The sequence below is a fragment of the Bactrocera tryoni genome, chromosome 2 (assembly GCF_016617805.1).
Source record: "Bactrocera tryoni isolate S06 chromosome 2, CSIRO_BtryS06_freeze2, whole genome shotgun sequence".
Lineage (NCBI taxonomy): Eukaryota > Metazoa > Arthropoda > Insecta > Diptera > Tephritidae > Bactrocera > Bactrocera tryoni.
This window is the reverse complement of record NC_052500.1, coordinates 48,178,148-48,199,498: the sequence shown is the minus strand read 5'-3', so window position 1 is coordinate 48,199,498 and position 21,351 is coordinate 48,178,148. Positions and strand designations below refer to the sequence as shown.

General features: G+C 36.2%; 1 protein-coding gene and 1 pseudogene across 1 annotated transcript; one reads left to right on the top strand and one right to left on the bottom strand.

Annotated features, from left to right (window-relative positions):
• Nucleotides 1–2,162: 2,162 nt before the first annotated feature.
• Nucleotides 2,163–5,612, bottom strand: LOC120768739 (annotated as a pseudogene).
• Nucleotides 5,613–13,788: 8,176 nt separating this feature from the next.
• On the top strand, nucleotides 13,789–19,571 carry LOC120769586. Its single transcript, XM_040096644.1, has 2 exons — nucleotides 13,789–14,223; nucleotides 19,452–19,571. Exons 1-2 carry the CDS (start codon nucleotides 13,792–13,794, stop codon nucleotides 19,530–19,532), a joined length of 513 nt encoding a protein of 170 aa, XP_039952578.1. The 5' UTR covers nucleotides 13,789–13,791; the 3' UTR covers nucleotides 19,533–19,571.
• The last annotated feature ends 1,780 nt before the right edge of the window (nucleotides 19,572–21,351 follow it).

Here is a 21,351-nt window from a genome sequence, read left to right as displayed (position 1 = left end):
TTTTTCGATCCGGAGACATCCAGGTAGCTTGATGAATCTTCTTATGCTGGAATCTAGTACTACAGATAACCATATTTCGGGCCCCGGCGAAGTCAATCAGCCTCAACCCATTTGGGGATGTTTCGTCGTGGAGGCTGAATTTACCGACCGTATTGCCAAATATACCTTCTTTGCCCACCCTGGCGTTAAGGTCGCCAAGCACGATTTTGACATCGTGGCGGGGGCAGCCTTCATAAGCGCGCTCCAAGCACTCATAGAAGGCATCTTTGGCGTGGGCCCAAATCAGCGATATGTTGAAGAACCTCGCTTTGATGCGGATTGTGGCTAGACGTTCATTCACCGAAGTGAATGATAGTACTCGGCAACGGAGTCTTTCTCCTACCACGAATCCAACACCAAACTTGCGCTCCTTTATATGGCCACTGTAGTAAATGTCACAAGGACCTACTCGTCTCTGTCCTTGTCCCGTCCATCGCATTTCTTGGACGGCGGTGATGTCAGCCTTTGTTTTTACGAGGACATCAACCAGCTGGGCAGCGGCACCTTCCCAATTAAGGGACCGGACATTCCAGGTGCATGCCCTTAATTCGTAGTCCTTATTTCGTTTGCCATGGTCGTCATCAAAAGGGGGATATCTCATCCGAGGCAGTTTGTATCATTTCATTGGGGGCGTTTTTTACGTGGCGGGTCCCAAACCGTGCGCACAACCCTGTGTAGGGGATATTTCGCCTTCACACTTTAGCTCGCCTTCGTACGGATGTTCTTAGGCTACCCAGAGGATACTTGGTCAAAGACCGGAAGTAGTGAGCTGCTTGAGACATGTGTAAAAGAATCGCTTCTGGCCACTCCAAAGTGAATGGCGATCAGAGAACTTTCCTCACTTGCATGAACTTCTACACATGATTGCATCCTCGCCAAACTTGCGGAGAGTCAAAAGTCTGACCCAGAGCTCAAAAACTTACAAGACTCGAATACCAGCCTATTAATCAAACCTTTCACGATTTCAGGCACCGCTGTAGACATCTTCTGTGACGTAAGCACGAGCCAAGTCCAACCGTACTTAACTCCGTCGTTTCGTAGAACAGCTTTCGACTCCATACATAACATGGCACACACCGGCGCCGCTAAAACAACTAAATTGATTGCAGAAAAATGAGTATGGCCGAGTCTCAGAAAAGATTGCCGCTTATGGTCCAGGCAGTGCATCCCGTGCCAAAGAGCTAAAGTACAGCGCCACAACAGAGCACCGTTATCGACATTCACGTTACCAGAGCAACGATTTGACCACATAAATATGGATATCGTCGGACCACTACCACCTTGCAAAGGTTATCGATACTGTTTGACAATAGTCGATCGTTATTCTCGATGGTTAGAGGCACTCCCGCTCGAAGACATGACGACAGAGACCATCGCTTTCAATTTCTACACGCACTGGATCTCTAGATTTGGAGTACCGGGTAGAGTAACAACGGATCAAGGCAGACAATTTGAATCTACACTATTCCGAGAACTTTCCAGACTTTTAGGCATCAAGCACCTACGTATCACTGCGTATCACCCCGCGTCAAAGGGAATTATAGAGCGATGGCACAGATCATTAAAAGCAGCGATAAAATGCTACATGACAGACAACCGCACAATGCCAAAGAAGGTGAGATCGTCGAAAATTTACGCATACGCATGCAGTCACTAAAGCCGTCACCAACTACAAACAACTCAGCGCACGTACCGTTCGTAGAAAAGAACTTACACTCAACACCATCAGTCTTCGTGCGAAACGACTCAATTTGTCCACCTCTTCAACCACCATACGAGGGACCATTTCCCGTAGTCGAACGCGGCGACAAATTTTTCAATGTCAAAATCCGAGAGAAGGACGTAAACATTACCATCGACCGGTTAAAAGCAGCTTTCGTCGCCGAAGATTACCAAACCCCGTCGTAACAAACAGTTCAACACAAAGAGTACCAAACAAAATCTGGTCGTCGAGTACGCTTTCGTCTTCCCAATAGGGGGAAGTGATGTGGCAACCCCAAAGTAATGTGGCAACCCCAAATGCAACTCTGCAAAAAGCATAGATATGGCAACCCAAAAACTGGATAAGCTGTCAGCTTGACGAATCACCATTTTCCCTTCTTCTTGGCGCATCATCCCGACTGCTAGCACGCTTCATCATTTTCGCTCTCCATTTCATTTTCATTTTTAATCATCAACTTTATATCAGTATTTTATATTTTAATAAATCTAAAATTATTGTGGACATCCCACAGAGACTTCAAAAAATTTATTTTTTTGAGGATTTTTTGGGAGGGAAAGAAATAATTGATTCATGCAAAATTTCTCGGCTTTATAGTTATATATTTGAACATCTTTCACAAATTTTTTGGATACGAAATCTTTGATATTCTGCCTTTGCGAAGCAATTGCCCGATGCATCTCACATGTGCATTTTTCGGACGGCGAGGAGGATGCAGGTCGCAATTTCTATCTAAACAAAATATTCAAAGAGATTCATATTTTTTAATAATTTATCTTCTAGTTAAACTAAGAAAATTTCAAAAAGAAGTGTAAAATTTTACAAATTCTTTAAAAATTGAAAAAAATGGTTTTGACCAAAAAAATTTACTTTATCTTCTTTATAAATATGTTCAAACTTGACTTTTCTTAGTTTTTTTTTAGTTTAAATAGAAGATAATTTTATGCCAAAGATACTAAAATTTGCCCCAATTCCATAAGACGTTTGGTTTTTTCTCTATCCTGCCCGCCAATTAAAAATAATCGTAAAAATGGAAAACCGAGAAATCACGCTTCAAAGTTTTCGCTTTTTGCCCAAGCGCATATATCTGCTAAACGCTCGGTTACTATTTCCCTTCTAGCTTCGATAATATTTCGAATTCCCATCTACAACTTTTGGGACATATTTTTATATATTTTTTAAAGAGATTTAAGAAAAAAAATTGATTGTGCAGAATTTATTGATCTTATAAAATATGAATTGACAAACGAAAAGTGATAAATATAAAAATAAAATTGAGAAAAATAAAAGTTGGAATAACTTATTAACGAAATACAAAGAAATAGATAAAAATGCTACATTAGAAATAAATTCCAAGAAATGTTCCGCTTACCTGTCGCACATGTTAACTCTGTGAAGAACGAACGCAAAATGGATTTGTGTAACGTGTATGGGAAACGAATTCATACCGATCGAATGCACTTGTGTGCTCGTGTATGGGCAATTTTAGCTACATATGTGTTATGGATAACAAAAAGTATTTGTTACCCGAATATCTGTTAATGTTATTATTTTGGTTATCAGTTTGTTACCTACATAAACATGTTAGCAAGAACAAGCACTAACAAGCATATCCTTTACCCATTTGTTACTTTTAACAAATTCAATTCTTTTAATTAAAATTCAGTTTACTTAAACTAATAAATTGCCTATTATTATTACATTCGGCAGAAAAATAATACAAGATTAAGTTTATTTCAGTATAAAAATTATAATTCTAAAAATTCATGTTTGTAAAAGTAAGGTTAGAAACTTCAACTTGAAACTAATATGTACAACTTAGAACTAATATACACAACTTAAAACTAATATGTGCAACTTAAAACTAATATTTACAATTTAAAACTAATAAAAATAATATAAGTAATAATAAGAAATCGTATATCAATTTAGCCTTAAGTTTATGTTTTTTTGTTTAAAACGAGTGTGGCCTAAGGCCACAAATCTCCGGAGCTCCCAATAGATAGTGTTTTTATCCTTGTAAGGAAATAAGTATGTGTAAAATGAAATAAGTTAAGGCATTCAAATATATATCAGTAACAAGTAAGGAAGGGCTAAGTTCGGGTGTCACCGAACATTTTATACTCTCGTTTGATAAAGTGATAATCGAGATATCATTATCCGTCATATACATATTTTTCAAATACCGTATTTGTGTAAAGTTTTATTCCGCTATCATCATTGGTTCCTAATGTATATATTATGCAAAGGAGGCATCAGGTGGAATTCAAAATAGCGTTATATTGGAAGAAGGCGTGGTTGAGAACCGATTTCACCCAGATTTCCCCCAGATTTCGTACATGTCATCAGGGTGTTAAGAAAATATTACATAACGAATTTCATTGAAATCGGTCTAGTAGTTCCTGAGATATGGTTTTTGGTCCATAAGTGGGCGACGCCACGCCTATTTTCAATTTTTAAAAAAAGCCTGGGTGCAGCTTCCTTCTGCCATTTCTTCCGTAAAATTTAGCGTTTCTGACGTTTTTTGTTAGTCGGTTAACGCACTTGTAGTGATTTTCAACATAACCTTTGTATGGGAGGGGGGCGTGGTTATTATCCGATTTCTTCCATTTTTGAACTGTATATGGAAATGCTTGAAGGAAACGACTCTATAGAGTTTGGTTGACATAGCTATAGTAGTTTCCGAGATATGTGCAAAAAACTTAGTAGGGGCAGGGCCACGCCCACTTTTCCAAAAAAAAATTACGTTCAAATATGCCCCTCCCTAATGCGATCCTTTGTGCCAAATTTCACTTTGATATCTTTATTTGTGGCTTAGTTATGACACTTTATAGGTTTTCGGTTTTCGCCATTTTGTGGGCGTGGCAGTGGGCCGATTTTGCCCATCTTCGAACTTAACGTTCTCATGGAGCCAAGAAATACGTGTACCATGTATTCATGTTTCAGCATGATATCTTAATTTTTACTCAAGTTACAGCTTGCACGGACGGACGGACGGACAGACAGACATCCGGATTTCAACTCTACTCGTCACCCTGATCACTTTGGTAGATATAACCCTATATCTGACTCTTTTAGTTTTAGCACTTACAAACAACCGTTATGTGAACAAAACTATAATACTCTCCTTAGCAACTTTGTTGCGAGAGTATAAAAAAACCTACCAAGAACTAGACCTACGCACTTTAGCTTTAGTATGGATTCCTTCTCCTTGCGCCCTTCTAAATTTTAATGGTACATTACATCGTCTGAAAATATACCACGCAGTACGCCATCCACACTGCCTTTTGCGCCCTTTGACTTTAATATTAGCCGCATATGTTATAAAGAAAAAAATTAAATTACAATCGCATAATATTTAAAAGCGAAATATTTACCAAAGCATCCGTGCTTTCCTTTTGTTAAAGTTTGTCTTCCACGAAGCGCACGTGCTCTTCCGATGACATGGGCAGTTTCGAAGCGAGCTCCACGTAATGCCCGTCCTCCAAGTCACCGGTGATGCGGCTAATTGAATGGTCCCTCTTTGCCGCTATGACGCGGCATTCGCGCAATAATTTACTTTGTGTCTGCACCTTGGCCATTTCTGGCATCTAGAAAATTAATATATAAAAATTAGCTTCTGTTTTAATTTGGTAATGTAATAATGCGTTACTTACTTTGTATTTTAGGGACCTTTCAATGACAGTGAGACGGGTCTCAATGGCATCCAGCTTCTGGATTATATCTGAAAAACATAAATGTATTATATCCATATTTTAAAAGCCTGCTTCGGAGCAGAAATGCGTATACGTATATTCGAACTATGTTCACTTTTATTCATACGAACAGATATCTTGGACGAACAGATGAACATTTTTAGTTATAGATGGGGCTCTCCAGTTCAAGAATATATTCGAGAATATAACATCAACTAAAGGATTGCAATATTGATCTGAAGAACCTCCTCTATCCGACCATACCCATTTTATTCCCGAAATCCTGCGACGGTATTCTAAAGTCGACACAATTATAATTGTAACCGCACAATTCGTTGAAATTTAACTCGTGAACATTTTCGTGCGATCATTTTTCTCAACTTTCGACGTGGATTAACACGACAAGAATGCATCGATGAACTAAAATCTTTGTATGGCTATGAAGCACCATCTTATAGCACTGTGAAAAACTGGTACAACGAATTCAATCGTGGCCGACGCTCGCTCAAAGACGAATTCCGTGAAGGTCGTCCAAAAACAGCCGTTGTGCCAGAAAACATCGATGCCGTACGTGAACTGATAATGCAAGACCACCATGTAACATACCTTCAGATAGAGGCATGCCTATGCATTTCTCCCACCAGCATACATTCGATATTGCATGAACACCTAGCCGTAAAAAAGGTTTGTTCTCGTTGGATCCCGCACAATTTGACAATCGCTCAAAAAAAGGCTCGTGTGGATTGGTGTAAAGAAATGCTGAAAAAATACGATCGCGGTGCTTCAAAAGACGTTTATAAGATCGTCACAGGTGACGAATCATGGATCTATGGGTATGAGCCCGAAACAAAACAGCAATCGACAAAAAAAAAATATTTTCGCCTATTTACATTATTAGGCCAGAAATATATATAGCAACCTACGTATAACAACTATTTGAATTAAATATGCACTATTTAACTTTAATAATTTAAGGCTTACTCCCTTATTTGTTTGTTATTCGCAATATATTTAAATTCTGCAAATGCCCCAAATGATTTCTGTACAGCATTCAAATTACAATGCCCACCTTTTTCTGCTTGTTAAGCTTTTTCGTTTTCTATATATAAAAGAAATTAATTATATATATGTATATATATAGTATAACAGAAATTAATTATAAAATATCAAATTATCAAGTAACGAACCTACCTCTTTAAAATCCAAAATAAACTGCGCTTTTCGTTTGGGTATTCGTCTTTCCTATTCTAGCAAGTTGACATTAAAATGTGCTTAGTTTTTCCAGAAAATGTAACAGTGTTAGTGAACATCTGAAAATGTTTCAATGTGTTTGGGCAATCTGTTACCAAGAATGATAGAAACAAGATTGCGCAATGACGAGTTCAAATTTTGTTCGTTCTGCGCATCTACGTCACGGTTGACCAACGTTCAATCAGCTGATTTTCAGTAGCTTGTTTTTCTTTGCAATAGGAAGCAATTTTGTATTACAGGCATACAAAAACATGAATATCGTCAAAAGTTAACATCAATATAAGTGAATATTAATAAAAGATAATAATATAAGTGAATATTTTATAGTGAACATTTACCTACATATTCATTAAATTGTATTTTCTTTGTATTATTTAATTTTGTCTCTTTGCTGTGTTTGTTTCAACCATATACATTCATGCAAATAAAAAGATTGAATATTTTGTGACCAAGTATCAATTTATTGTCTTATTTAATTTTCTTTTTATACTCTCGCAACAATGTTGCTAAGGAGAGTATTATAGTTTTGTTCACATAACGGTTGTTTGTAAGTCCTAAAACTAAAAGAGTCAGATATAGGGTTATATATACCAAAGTGATCAGGGTGACGAGTAGAGTCGAATGGATGTCTGTCTGTCCGTCCGTCCGTCTGTCCGTCCGTCCGTCCGTGCAAGCTGTAACTTGAGTAAAAATTGAGATATCATGATGAAACTTGGTACACGTATTCCTTGGCTCCATAAGAAGGTTAAGTTCCAAGATGGGCAAAAAACGTCAGAAACACTAAATTTTGCGGAAGAAGTGGCAGAGGGAAGCTGCACCCAGGCTTTTTTTAAAAATTGAAAATGGGCGTGGCGCCGCCCACTTATGGACCAAGAACCATATCTCAGGAGCTACTAGACCGATTTCAATGAAATCCGGTATATAATATTTTCTTAACACCCTGATGACATATGACGAAATATGGGTGAAATCGGTTCACAACTACGCCTTCTTCCAATATAAAGCTGTTTTGAATTCCATCTGATGCCTTCTCTGTATAATATATACATTAGGAACCAATGATGATAGCGGAATAAAACTTTACACAAATACGGTATTTGAGAAATATGTAAATGACGTATAATGAAATCTCGATTATCACTTTACCATGCGAGAGTATAAAATGTTCGGTGACACCCGATCTTAGCCCTTCCTTACTTGTTTTTCTTCTACTTTATTGCCGTAGACACCGCTATCGTGGTTATAGCGGAGTTTACATCAGCGCGCAGTGGTTGACAAAATACCAATTTCTTTATTTATATATTTCTTTGGCGCAGCGATCTGAAGATACAGTTCAAAAGAAAAATCCTCCTGATTGAAAAATATATGTGTATATATTAGGGCGGGTCGATTTAAAAATCGCCCATTGCTCTATGAAAATCATATTCTAGGGATCAAAATAAGATACTTTGCCGAAGGAACCATATCTCTAAAACGAATTTTGATGTCCCCCAATTTGGGTCGAACCTTTGAGTAGGGGCAAATTTTGAAAAATCCCACTTTGACCCGCCGCATGCACATGGAGCTGCCTTCAAATCGCATTTACATGTTCCAATGTAAAAAATTGTTTCCAGAGATTTTACATACTCTGTAAATTGTTGGGTGTTGTTTCTTCTCTTGATTTGCTCTTGATACTTGTCAAGCAATTTATTCAATTTATTACATACACTTTTTTTCAGCATTATTTCCATACCAAGTTTTTCCCAAATTCCAATCATCTTATCTTGTACTTGAATAGTGAATGATTTATGGGAAAACTTTTTTTGTTCTGTTTTAGCACGTTCGCTTAAGTAAAAATAATATCTCAAGATATCCAGATTGGTTGGTAAATTAAGATCAGTAAAATCAGTAGACACACCAAAAACAGTAACATCATGCGTGGGTATATGACTTATTGGGTTTTCGATAGTTGTTGATGTAGTTGCTTCATCTTGCGGTGCAGAGGATGGTGGATTCATTGTAAACTTTTTGAGGTAATAAGAATGAAATGGTAATTGTAAAGTAAGACGCGTAGGGTTTCGGTTGTTAAATAGAACTCAGCTCTGGTTGCCCAGAGCTCCTTTATTTATAGCATTCCTTATCCTAAATTATGTATGCACCACATGCTGAGTGCATACACACGTCTTAACACTAATCTACTGTACATACCGACAGTATGTACGCATATCTTAAGCATACGTGTTTTCAAGAGCAAACACAATTGTCTATTGTTAGTTTAAGATCATTTGCGATCTTCAGGGCAAACATAATTGTCTATTGTTAGTTTAGGATCATTTGCGATCTCAAGGGCAAACACAATTGCCTATTGTTAGTTTAAGATCATCACTTAAATTAATTTTTTTCATTTACATATGTTCGGACTAAATAAATTTCTTAAGAGAAAAAAAGAGATATTATTATAAATAAATAAATAAAAATAAAGAAAAAACATGGTAATTTAGCTGATTTTTTCATGTAAATCACCAAAAATGGTGATTTTTTGAAATGATTGTATGGGGAACCCCCCAGGGGAGTTCCAGGGGGTGTGCCACTGGTATGGGTGGATCGGCCGTCCAAAGTTAGTGGGGGTCGGTCATACATTTGGACTCGATTGGAGCACTCTAAATGGGTCAAAGTGGGATTTTTCAAAATTTGCCCCTACCCAAAAGTTCGATCCAAATTGGGGGACATCAAAATTCGTTTCAGAGATATGGTTCCTTAGGCAAAGTATCTTATTTTGATCCCTAGAATATGATTTTCATAGAGCAATGGGCGATTTTTTTGCCTCCCCACAAATTGACCCGGCCTAGTATATATGTTAAGCAAACGCTTATTTTACGAGATATTTCACTTTAAAGTTCAAAATTCCAAAAATTCGAACATTTCAACAAGCTATTTCACTACATTTAACACACTTTACGCATATTTTTCACTTCAAATTAATTAAACTGAACTCTAAACATTTAAGCAAGTACCAGAGAACGTACATATATTATATAACATTACGTATATTATATTCGTTCTCTGCTATACTATACAATAACATTACATAAAGAAATAATAAAGTACTTTGATTACCCCTGGTATTGGCTCAACTAGGGTTATTTTTTTAGATCGCGTCCGAAAACGTGAGCTTATTTCAAGGGTAAATTTTAGAATACCATCCTCCAACTTCGGGGTTAAAATGGGTATCTACGGATAGAGGAGGTCCTCCAGATCAAGATAATATAAAGTCGCTGCTGACTTTTGGTTTTTGAGATAATTACATTTAAAGTTCAAAATTTCGACTATTTAAAATGCGTGTTTCTTCTATTTATCATTAATTTAACACTTTTTTAACTTTTATATCGACCTCCTCTATCCGTACATACCCATTTTAATCCCAAAATCGAGGGATGCTATTCTAAATCCCAACCTATTTCGATCCCTAAAGTATATATTTAAATATATTAACGAAATAATGTAAGAAAATTTAGTTAAACATTATGAAATGGCTTATGTTATTTATACGAATTTTTGAATTATTAAACGCGAATATTTTACAAGGGAGCAAGTCGCGAGTGCGTCGACTGTTTGTTTGAGGACAGGATATATTTCGTCTTGCTCTCGTTCACCGCCGGACCCATTTGCTTCGCTTTCTTATCCAGTGTGGAGAAAGCAGAACTAAGGGGGTAGATGTTAAGGACAATGATATCAAAATCATCGGCGTACGCCGGCAGGTGTACACATTTATAAAAGATTGTACCTCCCCGATTCAGCTTTGCAGCTCGAATAATTTTCTCCAGTAGATATATTCAGATGTAACAGCATAAAGGTCGCTTCTTTTCGTGCTATCAAAAGCAGCTTTGAAATCGACGAAGAGGCGGTGTATGTCGATTCCCTTTTCACTGGTCTTTTTCAAGATTTGGGGCTTTAATTTTTACACAATACACTCAATAGGATCTTAGATGCGATGTATAGAAGGCTTATCTCACGGTAGTTCGTGCTGATTGTGGGGTCTCCCTTTCCTTCGCCGCCGTATTTTAATAGCGAGGCACGCAGTCCATTGGCCCCCACCGCTTTGTTTTTCTTCAGACGGGTAATTGCTATTCGAACCTTTTCATAATCGGTCAATGGAATGTTCGCTCCTTAGTTGTCGATTGATCGAGGCTAGAACCTCGTAGCGTACGCACGTCTCCAACACTGCATAGGTGTCTTCTGTTTATCACAACATGATGCATTTCGTTGGAGGTTTTTCGATCCGGAGACAGCCAGGTGGCTTGGTGAATTTTCTTATACCGGAATCTAGTACTACAAATAGCTATCATTCGAGCACCGTCGCAGTCGATCAACCTCGACCCATTTGGGATGTTTTATCAAGGAGACTGAATTTAACGACTATAATGTCAAAGATATCTTCTTTGTTCACCCTGGCGTTAAAGTCGTCATGGCATCGTGGCGGGCGCAAATCACATAGGTGCGCTCCAAGCGCTCATAGAACACATCTTTGGTCATACTGTCCTTCTCTTCCGTTGGGGCGTGGGCGCAAATCACTGATATTTTGAAGAGTTTCGCTTTATTGAGGATTGTGGCTAGACGTTCATCCACCGGGATGAATGGCAGTACTCGACGACGGAGTTTCTCTCCCACCACGAATTGTCTTACCGAATTTGCGCTCTTTTAAATGGCCGCTGGAGTAAATGCCACAAGGACCTACGTCTTACGTCTCAGTTTTTGTTCCATCCATTTCATTTCTTGGACGGCGGTGATGCTAGCCTTTTCTCTAATGACGACATCAACCAGCTGAGCAGCGGCATCTTCCCAATTAAGGGACCGGACATTTAAGGTGCAATCCCTTAAGCTTATCTTCCGAAGCTGTTGTTTCCTTTTCGTTGGTAGGGTGCCAAATCCAGCACAACTCTGTAGCGGGGATGTTTCGCCTTTTTGCTTAAGCTCACCTCAAAACGGATGTTTTTGGCTACCCAGGGGATTTTCAGAAACCTTTCCTCGCTGTCATGAACTTCTATACATTGTATATACATATATATTATATATATACATTGTTCCGTAATATCGCAAATTTACATACAAACTGTCGTTGATTATGCCATCAATATTGATCGATCCACAGTTCAAATAATTTTTTTTTTTATATTGGACAACTTCAATATATTTATGTATTTGTATATTATATACTTCGTTTCATGAAAACACATTGAGAATGAATCATGGAAGTGTGACATTAAATAAAGAAATTGCAAAAAACAGAAAACATCATACATAAAGTGAAGCGAAATCTTCTGCGTTGTAAACTAAAGTCCAGCAGTCGAATCGCAAATATAATTTCATAATGCTCCAAAATGCAGTGAAAACGTCTTCTAAATTCTTCCATTGTTTTCTTTACAGTGAACAACTTTAGATCGCTGTGGAGAACATCGTTTCTTACATAGAAAGGAGCTCCTCTGTGGTGGAGTGAACTTTATATTTTAAAGCTTGAAATACTGTTATATTTTGATTTGCTACACTGTCTAAGATTTGAATGCCATACGTCCATATTCGCACAGGTATTATCTTACAAATTAGCAATTTTTTTTCAAACTGAGACGGGGTCTGGGCCTAAGGAGCCAGTATAGCTGCGCCAACTTTAACCTAAGCTTTGTTCTTTATATTTTTACGTCATCTTTTCAAGTTCTTCCGTCTTCGTCGTCCATGACACCATAAATATATTTAAGACCTGGCTCTATTATATTAACTAACACTCTTTTCTTAATTCTATGATCTGGAGTGAGTGTACTATATATGTATAGCTGAGTTCTAATATACTTAATTTTAGCCATTAAAATTGGATTCGGTTCTTTTTCTTTCAGGGTTATCTCCTCTTAATTTGTCTACTATTTCTTTGTACATTGTTGTATTTATAAGATATGTAATTCTGTCGTATAGTTTCTTTCAACAAACTTTACTTTTTCTAGTATCAGAAGGGAATAACCATTTCCGTGACTGAAATCCATGATTTCTATACGTAGTCCAGTCAAAATAGGCTAAATTGTGACTGTTTGAAGTATCACTGTTTGAGTAGGTGCCCACTTCACTTTGTCGTTGACACACTTACCACTTTCACAAATTGCAATAAAACACACGGTTGAGGTATATAAAAGTAATTTCAATGCTGATTTGATATTTTATTAATTTCGATTTTCCAATGGCTTTACAACAGAGGATGTTGAGTGTAATGTGAATAATACTTCGGAACTATTAATACAAGTTTGTCTTAACCAAAAGGCGCGAGGACCACAGCGGCGATGCGTAAGCTTCGATTACAGATCAAAACGAGACTGACTTAAACTTTTTAGTTGACCCTTTTCACCAGTGTGGTATGTGTTTGCGCGTGTGGATGTCCTCGCGCGAGTTACGTCAGTAACAACGACGGCAGCTCCAACTCCAAAACCACAGCTAAGGCTTAGCCTCCACAATTAAAAAGCCAATGCACGAAAATACATATAAACAATCAAAAACGAAATATGCCGATTAAGCATAAACAGCAGTTTTAATTATTGTCGCTTATTACTTTGTAGCGACACTTACACTATTTATGTACAGAACGACACTTAAGCAATATGTTTGCATAAGGGTCGTTCACTTTATTATTGTTTATATTACTTTTCGAGCATTGACCAGTAAATTCTGCATATGCAGAATTTGTACACAAACAAATAAACAATAAGTTATCGTATAACAGCTTAGCAGCTGAACAATTTGATTATTATAAATAGCAGTGACATTGACATTTCAAGTTTAGTTCAGAAGAACCAATAAAGTAGAGTGCAGTTAATTATAACAACTTTGTGTTTTTATTTAATCTTGGCTCTACACACTTAACTGGCGCAGTCACGGGGTTACTTCTCTCAAGAAAAGTAACTAAAACGAACAAAAGCTAAACTGTTCAAGTGAAATTTAAATAAAATAAAATAAAATTAAATTAAAAGTTAAAATATAACTGGCAGTCGAACGCCAATAAAATAAAATAAAATTAAATTAAAAGTTAAAATATAACTGGCAGTCGAACGCAGTCAAAAAAAAAAAAAAAAAATGGAAACACATAAAACAGAACAAGCAACCACATCGGCAGTGTCAATAGAAGCTGCAGCAAATCAAACTCCATCTGCTGCAACACGTCACTTGCCACATAACAATCCAACTTTTCAATTACCACTATCGGAAGCACTAAAAGAAGCAGCGAGAATCCAGGAGTTCCGAGGAGATAATACATACGACGTCACATCATTTATTAATGAAGTCGAACTTTTCATCGACTTGTTTGCCGGTACCAACGTGGAGGAGTATTTTTATAAGCGGCACGTCCAAAAAAAAATTCAAGGAGAAGCAGCTAACGCAATTAGAGCCCTCGACAATCCAAGCTGGACAGAAACAAAACAAGAACTCCTGAGGAATTTTGGAGTTCGCGAATCGTATCATCAACTGTACCACAAGGCGCTGAACGTAAGAAATTATAATGTAAGTCAATCTTTTTATTATCTTAAAAATATATTAGATAAATTAAACAATAAATATTATCAAGACCCGGGAAAACCAAAAGAGTTTTCTCCGGCAATAAACGAGGCAATGATATTAAAAACATTTTTGAGCAGCATGCCAGTGCATCTAGCCAGCATAATACATAGTAGAAGCATAGGGAATCTTAGAGAAGCATATTATTGTCTGGAGGAATGTGGTCTGGTACAGAATAAAATTAGTACAAATAGCAACAACACACAATCAAATAATAGCAATAATTTTAGGCCAAATCGCAACCCAGTAGATCAAAATAATTATCAAGGCAGGCAAACAATTAACCGGTTTCAAAACCAAAACAATAATTCGAGGCAAGATAATCCCCAAACACAACAACAATTTTCAAGAAATTTAGGAGCATATAGAAATCCAATATACACAAGTAGAAACCAAAATAATGTCGCTCATCTTCAAGAAAATAATACCGATACAGAAGAAACTGGTGAAGTAAATTTTCAATTAACCAGCGAGAACAACAGTTACCGATAGTAAATTTAACAATAGGTAAAAATATAATTAAATGTTTAATCGATACCGGTTCTACGACAACCCTGATCGACGAACATTCGTTAAAAGAATATAAAAGGACTAAATTAGTAAAACCTAACATATGTATATAGTACACTATCAGGACAGACAAAAGTAGACTTTGAAATTATAACAGAAGTACCTCAAGAATTCAATGACCCGAATAAAATGGCTTGGAAGGTAACGTCATTCAGAAATAAAAACTTCAACGGACTAATTGGTCAAAATATATTTAAAGCATTAAATGCAAAAATTAATCTTGAAGAAGATTTTCTTGAAATTAATAACAATAAAATAAAATTCATAAATACGAAAATCCCTACACTGGAACCTTCAACCTTAAATTTGGAAAACGTATTAAAACTCTATAGAGATGATATGAATGAGGAAGAGAAAAAATATATAGATTTGATTTTGCGAAAATATTCTAATATGTTTTACAGAGAAGGAGAAAAGTTAACCCACCCACATAATATAAAACACCAGATAATAACAAATACGAATAAACCTGTATATTCTAAAATATACTGGTACCCAAAGATACACGAAGAAGAAATTAAAAGGCAGGTGAATGAAATGTTGTAGCAAAACATTATTAAAGAAAGCTTTTCCCCTTACAATTCCCCAATTTGGATAGTCCCCAAAAAATCGGATAATTCAGGGAAACAAAAATGGCGTATTGTTGTAGATTATAGAAAACTCAACGAAATCACAGTCGATGATAAATTTCCTATTCCTAATATAGAGAATATATTAGACAAATTAGGAAAAGCAAATTACTTTTCAACAATTGACTTGGCGAAGGGATTTCACCAAGTATTAATGGATGAAAACGATCAAAAGAAAACTGCCTTTTCTACCCCCTTCGGGCATTACGAATTCATCCGTATGCCATTTGGATTGAAGAATTCCCCTTCCACCTTCCAACGTTTGATTAACTCGGTACTTAGGGAATATATTAACAAAATATGCGTTGTATATCTCGATGATATACTCATTTTTAGCACTTCCATAGAAGAGCATATGAACAGCATAAAACAAATTTTTGCAAAATTAAGGGAGTTCAATCTTAAAATCCAAATAGACAAATGCAATTTTTTTTGCAAAGAAACTGAATATCTTGGTCATACTTTGACCACAGAAGGAATTAAACCTAATTCAACAAAAGTTGAAGCCATTCAAAAGCTAAAAAACAAATAAAATCATTCTTAGGTATAACAGGCTACTATAGAAAATTCATAAAGGATTATGCTAAAGTAGCCCACGGACTTACAAAGTACCTAAAGAAAAATACCACAATTAATATAAAAGATACTCAATATATAGACGCATTCGAAAAATTGAAAAAAATGCTCATTAACCCTCCGATTTTGAAATACCCAGACTGGTCTAAAAATTTTAAACTAACAACAGATGCTAGTGATAATGCAATAGGAGCAGTCCTTTCTCAAGAAAATCACCCCATCGCTTACGCTAGTAGAACCTTAAACGACCACGAAAAACATTATGCTGCAATCGAAAAAGAATTGCTTGCTATCGTCTGGTCAGTCAACTATTTCCGACCATATTTATATGGCAAACCATTTGAACTCTTAACAGACCATCAACCACTTGTTTGGTTGCACACAAAGACGAAAGGAAAAGATATTAACCCAAGACTCCAAAGGTGGCTCTTGAAACTTGGCGAATATAACATACATATTAACTACATAAAGGGTAAGGAAAATAAAGTAGCCGATTTTATGAGCCGAATAAATAGTCAATCAGGCAACATATTAAATACCGAAAACGTTGAAGAAGATAACACCACCTATCAAAATTTTACACCACTCAATACAGTAGTTAACAGATTTGCAACTCAAATTATAATTACAAATAATAAAACGCAAGACACGAAAGTAGCAAACGGTAAAATCAAAATATATATAAATTCAAATGATATTGAGACTAATTATATGGCCGATTTGTTTAGACAACATATAAAGTCGAAAAGGGTAGGAATATATACCGAACTTCCCAATAATTTATACAAGCAGGTTCAGTCCAATCAATGAAGATGAATTATTTAAACAAGTTGCTAAATATCATATTAATGAAACAGGACATGCAGGAATAACAGAAAATTATGAAGGTATCAAAACAAAACTTTACTACAAAAACCTCAAAGTTTTCGTGCAAAAATATATAAATAATTGTGATATTTGCAACAGATCAAAATACAGTAGGAACCCTATTAAAGCAAAATTTAATATCACAGACACAATTTGATGTAAATGAAATTGTACATATGGATGTTTACACTATAAAGAAACATAGCTTTATCACATTCATTGATAAGTTTTCGATACATGCAACAGCCATACATTTAGAAGACAGAAATAGTAACACAATTATAGAAAAAATTAGAATGTACTTTTCAATGAGAAGTAAACCAAAAAAAATAATTACTAATAACGAGTTCAACTCAATAAATGTCAAAAATTTCCTAAAGTCAGAAGATATTGAAGTACATTTTACGAAACCAAACAACCATACCGGGAATGCAGACGTAGAAAGGTTGCACAGCACATTATCCGAAAAATTTAGAACACTTGAAACACAAAATTCTCAATGGTCAACACAAGAAAGGGTATACAAGTGTATCGAGTGGTACAATAAATCCATACATTCCACAATAAAAACAACACCCTTAGACATAGTAGAGGGAAAGATAGAAAAAACTCTAATTAAAAACAGAATATTAGAAGCAAAAAAACAAAATTATAGAAAAAAGAAATGAAAATAGGGAGGAATTCGTACAAAATAATCACGAAGGTTATGTAAAAAATTACAAAGCACTTAGGCATAAATATGAGGCTCGTTACAAAAAATTAAAACTAGAAAACATATACCCAAGCAACATTAAAAGAAAAAATAAATTTTCAAGGGCAATGGACATCAACAGGTATATTAATCCTGATGATAATACCACTAGTAATGTCAACATTAATAATCCAACCCATCAACGAAAACCATAATGGATATGTCGAAATAAAATTAACTGATGTACAACTAATTGCGGACTATACAACTATACTACATATTATAGATCTTACTGAAATCGAAAAGACAATAGAAAACCTCCAAGAAAACGTAGAACAACTTAAACTAATAGATAATAAGGAACTTCTCTTATCAGAAATAAAGAAAGCTAGGACTAGACTACATACCCTCCAGATAAACAAAAATAAAAGAGGTCTACTCAACATCGTAGGTTCAGGTCTCAAATGGATAGCTGGTACCATGGATGATGAGGACAGATCCGAAATAGAAAATCATATAAGTACAATAGATGAGAATAACCACAACATGATAGAAGCTTTTAATAACAATATACTGATAAATAATAATTTCAACGAAACTATGAGAAAACTAGCTAAAACAATTGAATTGGATAGGCAAAAAATTACAGAAAAATTTAATAGCATAGATCAGTCTAACAATGATATTCTTTCACAGTTATTTTATATGGATATTATGTTAAAAATAAAAATTTTAAATGATAATATTGAACATATTCAAAACAATATCATTGCTGCAAATAGCAATATTATGGTCAATAATATACTAACATCAGAAGAAATACAAACTTTAGAAATCGATTTCTATAAATTGCAAAATATTAAATTAGGCGTAGCAAAATTTAAAAGTAATAAAATTTTGTTTTTAATAAAAATACCCAAAACAATTGTAAATGTAAAGAGATATTTTCTATCACCACTTGCAGACAACAATAAGTTTGAAATTAACTTTCAAGAAACAGAAATTGTATATTACAATAATAATACATATGATTACTTCAATAATCCTAATGTAAATAAGCTAAGAAAAACAAATCTTTGTATATTCAACAATAATGTATGTCCAAAAATCAAAAATGTAAAAGCAGAAATAAAAGAACTCGAACTTGGTGTCATTCTTGCAAAAAACATAAATAACACAAAATTAATAAATACTTGTGATGAACGAAATGTAACATTAAATAATAATAATTTAATAATTTTTAGTAATTGTAAAATAGAAATAAATAATGTAATTTTTTCCAACTATGATAAAACATTTAAAAATAGCTTCGTTAAATTACCCACATTTTTGTACAATAATACAAAATTAACCTTATCATTAGACGAAATAGTCTTGAATGAAATAGACAACATCAAAAATATCAAAGAATTAAAATTCGATAAAAATATTCACTCAACATCAATCATTATAACTTTTGTAATCATATTATTGATTATAATTATCACTGTGAGTGCTATTGTCCACATATACAAAAAAATCCCCATTCCTTATAATAAAAATTCGGGAGAATTTTCAGGAGGAGTTACGTCAGTAACAACGACGGCAGCTCCAACTCCAAAACCACAGCTAAGGCTTAGCCTCCACAATTAAAAAGCCAATGCACGAAAATACATATAAACAATCAAAAACGAAATATGCCGATTAAGCATAAACAGCAGTTTTAATTATTGTCGCTTATTACTTTGTAGCGACACTTACACTATTTATGTACAGAACGACACTTAAGCAATATGTTTGCATAAGGGTCGTTCACTTTATTATTGTTTATATTACTTTTCGAGCATTGACCAGTAAATTCTGCATATGCAGAATTTGTACACAAACAAATAAACAATAAGTTATCGTATAACAGCTTAGCAGCTGAACAATTTGATTATTATAAATAGCAGTGACATTTACATTTCAAGTTTAGTTCAGAAGAACCAATAAAGTAGAGTGCAGTTAATTATAAAAACTTTGTGTTTTTATTTAATCTTGGCTCTACACACTTAACTCGCGTGTGGGTAGTGTTGATGTGTGGGTCCTGTGGAATGTAGGTTCTGTGTGTGTGGTGTATTGGTGGTGGTGGTGTATTCGTGTAGTGGCATTACGGGGGGCGGCTTATCTCATTTAGACATCCCGGCCCCTCTAGGCGAATATTCAGCCTAGCAATCTTTGTAGTTGCTGGAGAGTTGCCACTACGTTGCTGAGTCCAGTAGCGGGGCGATGCTGTGGCGCTTTTGGACAAGGCCTGGTTGGTGCAACGTGGTGCAGACGCCATTGATGGGGCGCAGGCCGGGCTGCAGTAGTTCGCGTCGTACCGTCCGGTTTGCTTGGGTTGATCTACCCGTGCTTGGGGCAGCTGGCCGACCTAAATCGCATCGTGGGGTCCTGTGCAGCAGCGTGTGATGTGGTCTGCCACACGTGTGGCATAAATCGGCAGAAACACACTCCTGCGTCCCATGCGTGTGCGACAGGCAGTTGAGGCAGTGCTCATGTGCCTGGGCCACACCCTTTCGTTGTGTCGATGTTAGCTCCTTAAAGAGCCCACAATTCTGGAGTCGATGTTTCCGGCGACATAGCGGGCGTCGGATGCGACGCGGCTCGACTGGAGCGGATGGTGTTGATGGGGCTGCTCGTGAGCCACTACCAGAAGCGGCAGTCGATACAGTCGCATTGCCCCGTTGGTTGCCGACCGAACAGTTGGTGTTGGGATTGTAGGCATGTCCACGTCCATCTTGATCTCAGTAAGAAATTGTATTTGAATATTCATGGTAGTATATAAATAGAATGTGTGATTGTGCCACGTTATGTGGCATGACTGGGTCGTCATATTGACCGACCATTTTTTTGTAATTTTTATTGTTATTGTTAACGGTTGGTTGCGGGTTGCGACTTTATTGATTTATTTTCATTTGTGTTACGGCATTATGTTCGGATTGTTCAGTATCGGATTTTCGTTATTATCCGCGGTTGGTAGAAAGCATAATTTAACCAGCGGTCTGGTGAGTATTCCGCTTTGAGTACGGAGATCAACGACGCGGATGTGACCGTCTGAGCCATAATGGAGCTTTTCTATACGGCCAAGTTGCCACTCGGTAGGTGGGAGACAATCGTCGTTAATAAGTACACAATCTCCAAGCTTTGGCGCATTTTCTGGTGTTTTCCATCGATACCTCTTGTGGAGGTCCTTTAAATAGTCTTCTTTCCATCTGAATGGGTGCTCCTTTGAGAAAGTACCCTGGTGTTAAGGCTGTGAGATCTGAGGGATCTTGCGAGATTATTAGGTAGTTAAGAAATCGTTCATTTGTTGCCACGTTGGGCACTATCTTCGTGATGAGAGCGATTACTTCCACAAAAGTAGCGATTTTTCTGGCAATGCGGATGTGCATATATTTACCAGAATGGGGTCCCAATTGTCTGTGGGAATATTCTGTGTCGCTAGAACCGACAAGCAATTTGAAACTGTGGATTGAAGTTTTATGTATTCTTCGCTTGTTTCTTTCTGAAATTTTGGTAAATTCATTAATATTGTGACTTGTTTGTCGACTAATATTCTTTCGTTCTCGTAACGAGCTTTTAGAGCTTCCCAAGCATAATTGAAATTTTCGTCATTAAGAGCGAACTGTTTGACTATTACGCCTGCTTGACCTTTTGTTTTGTATCGGAGGTAATACAATCTGTGCGCTTGAGATAATTAAGGATGGTTTATGTACACGGCCGTAA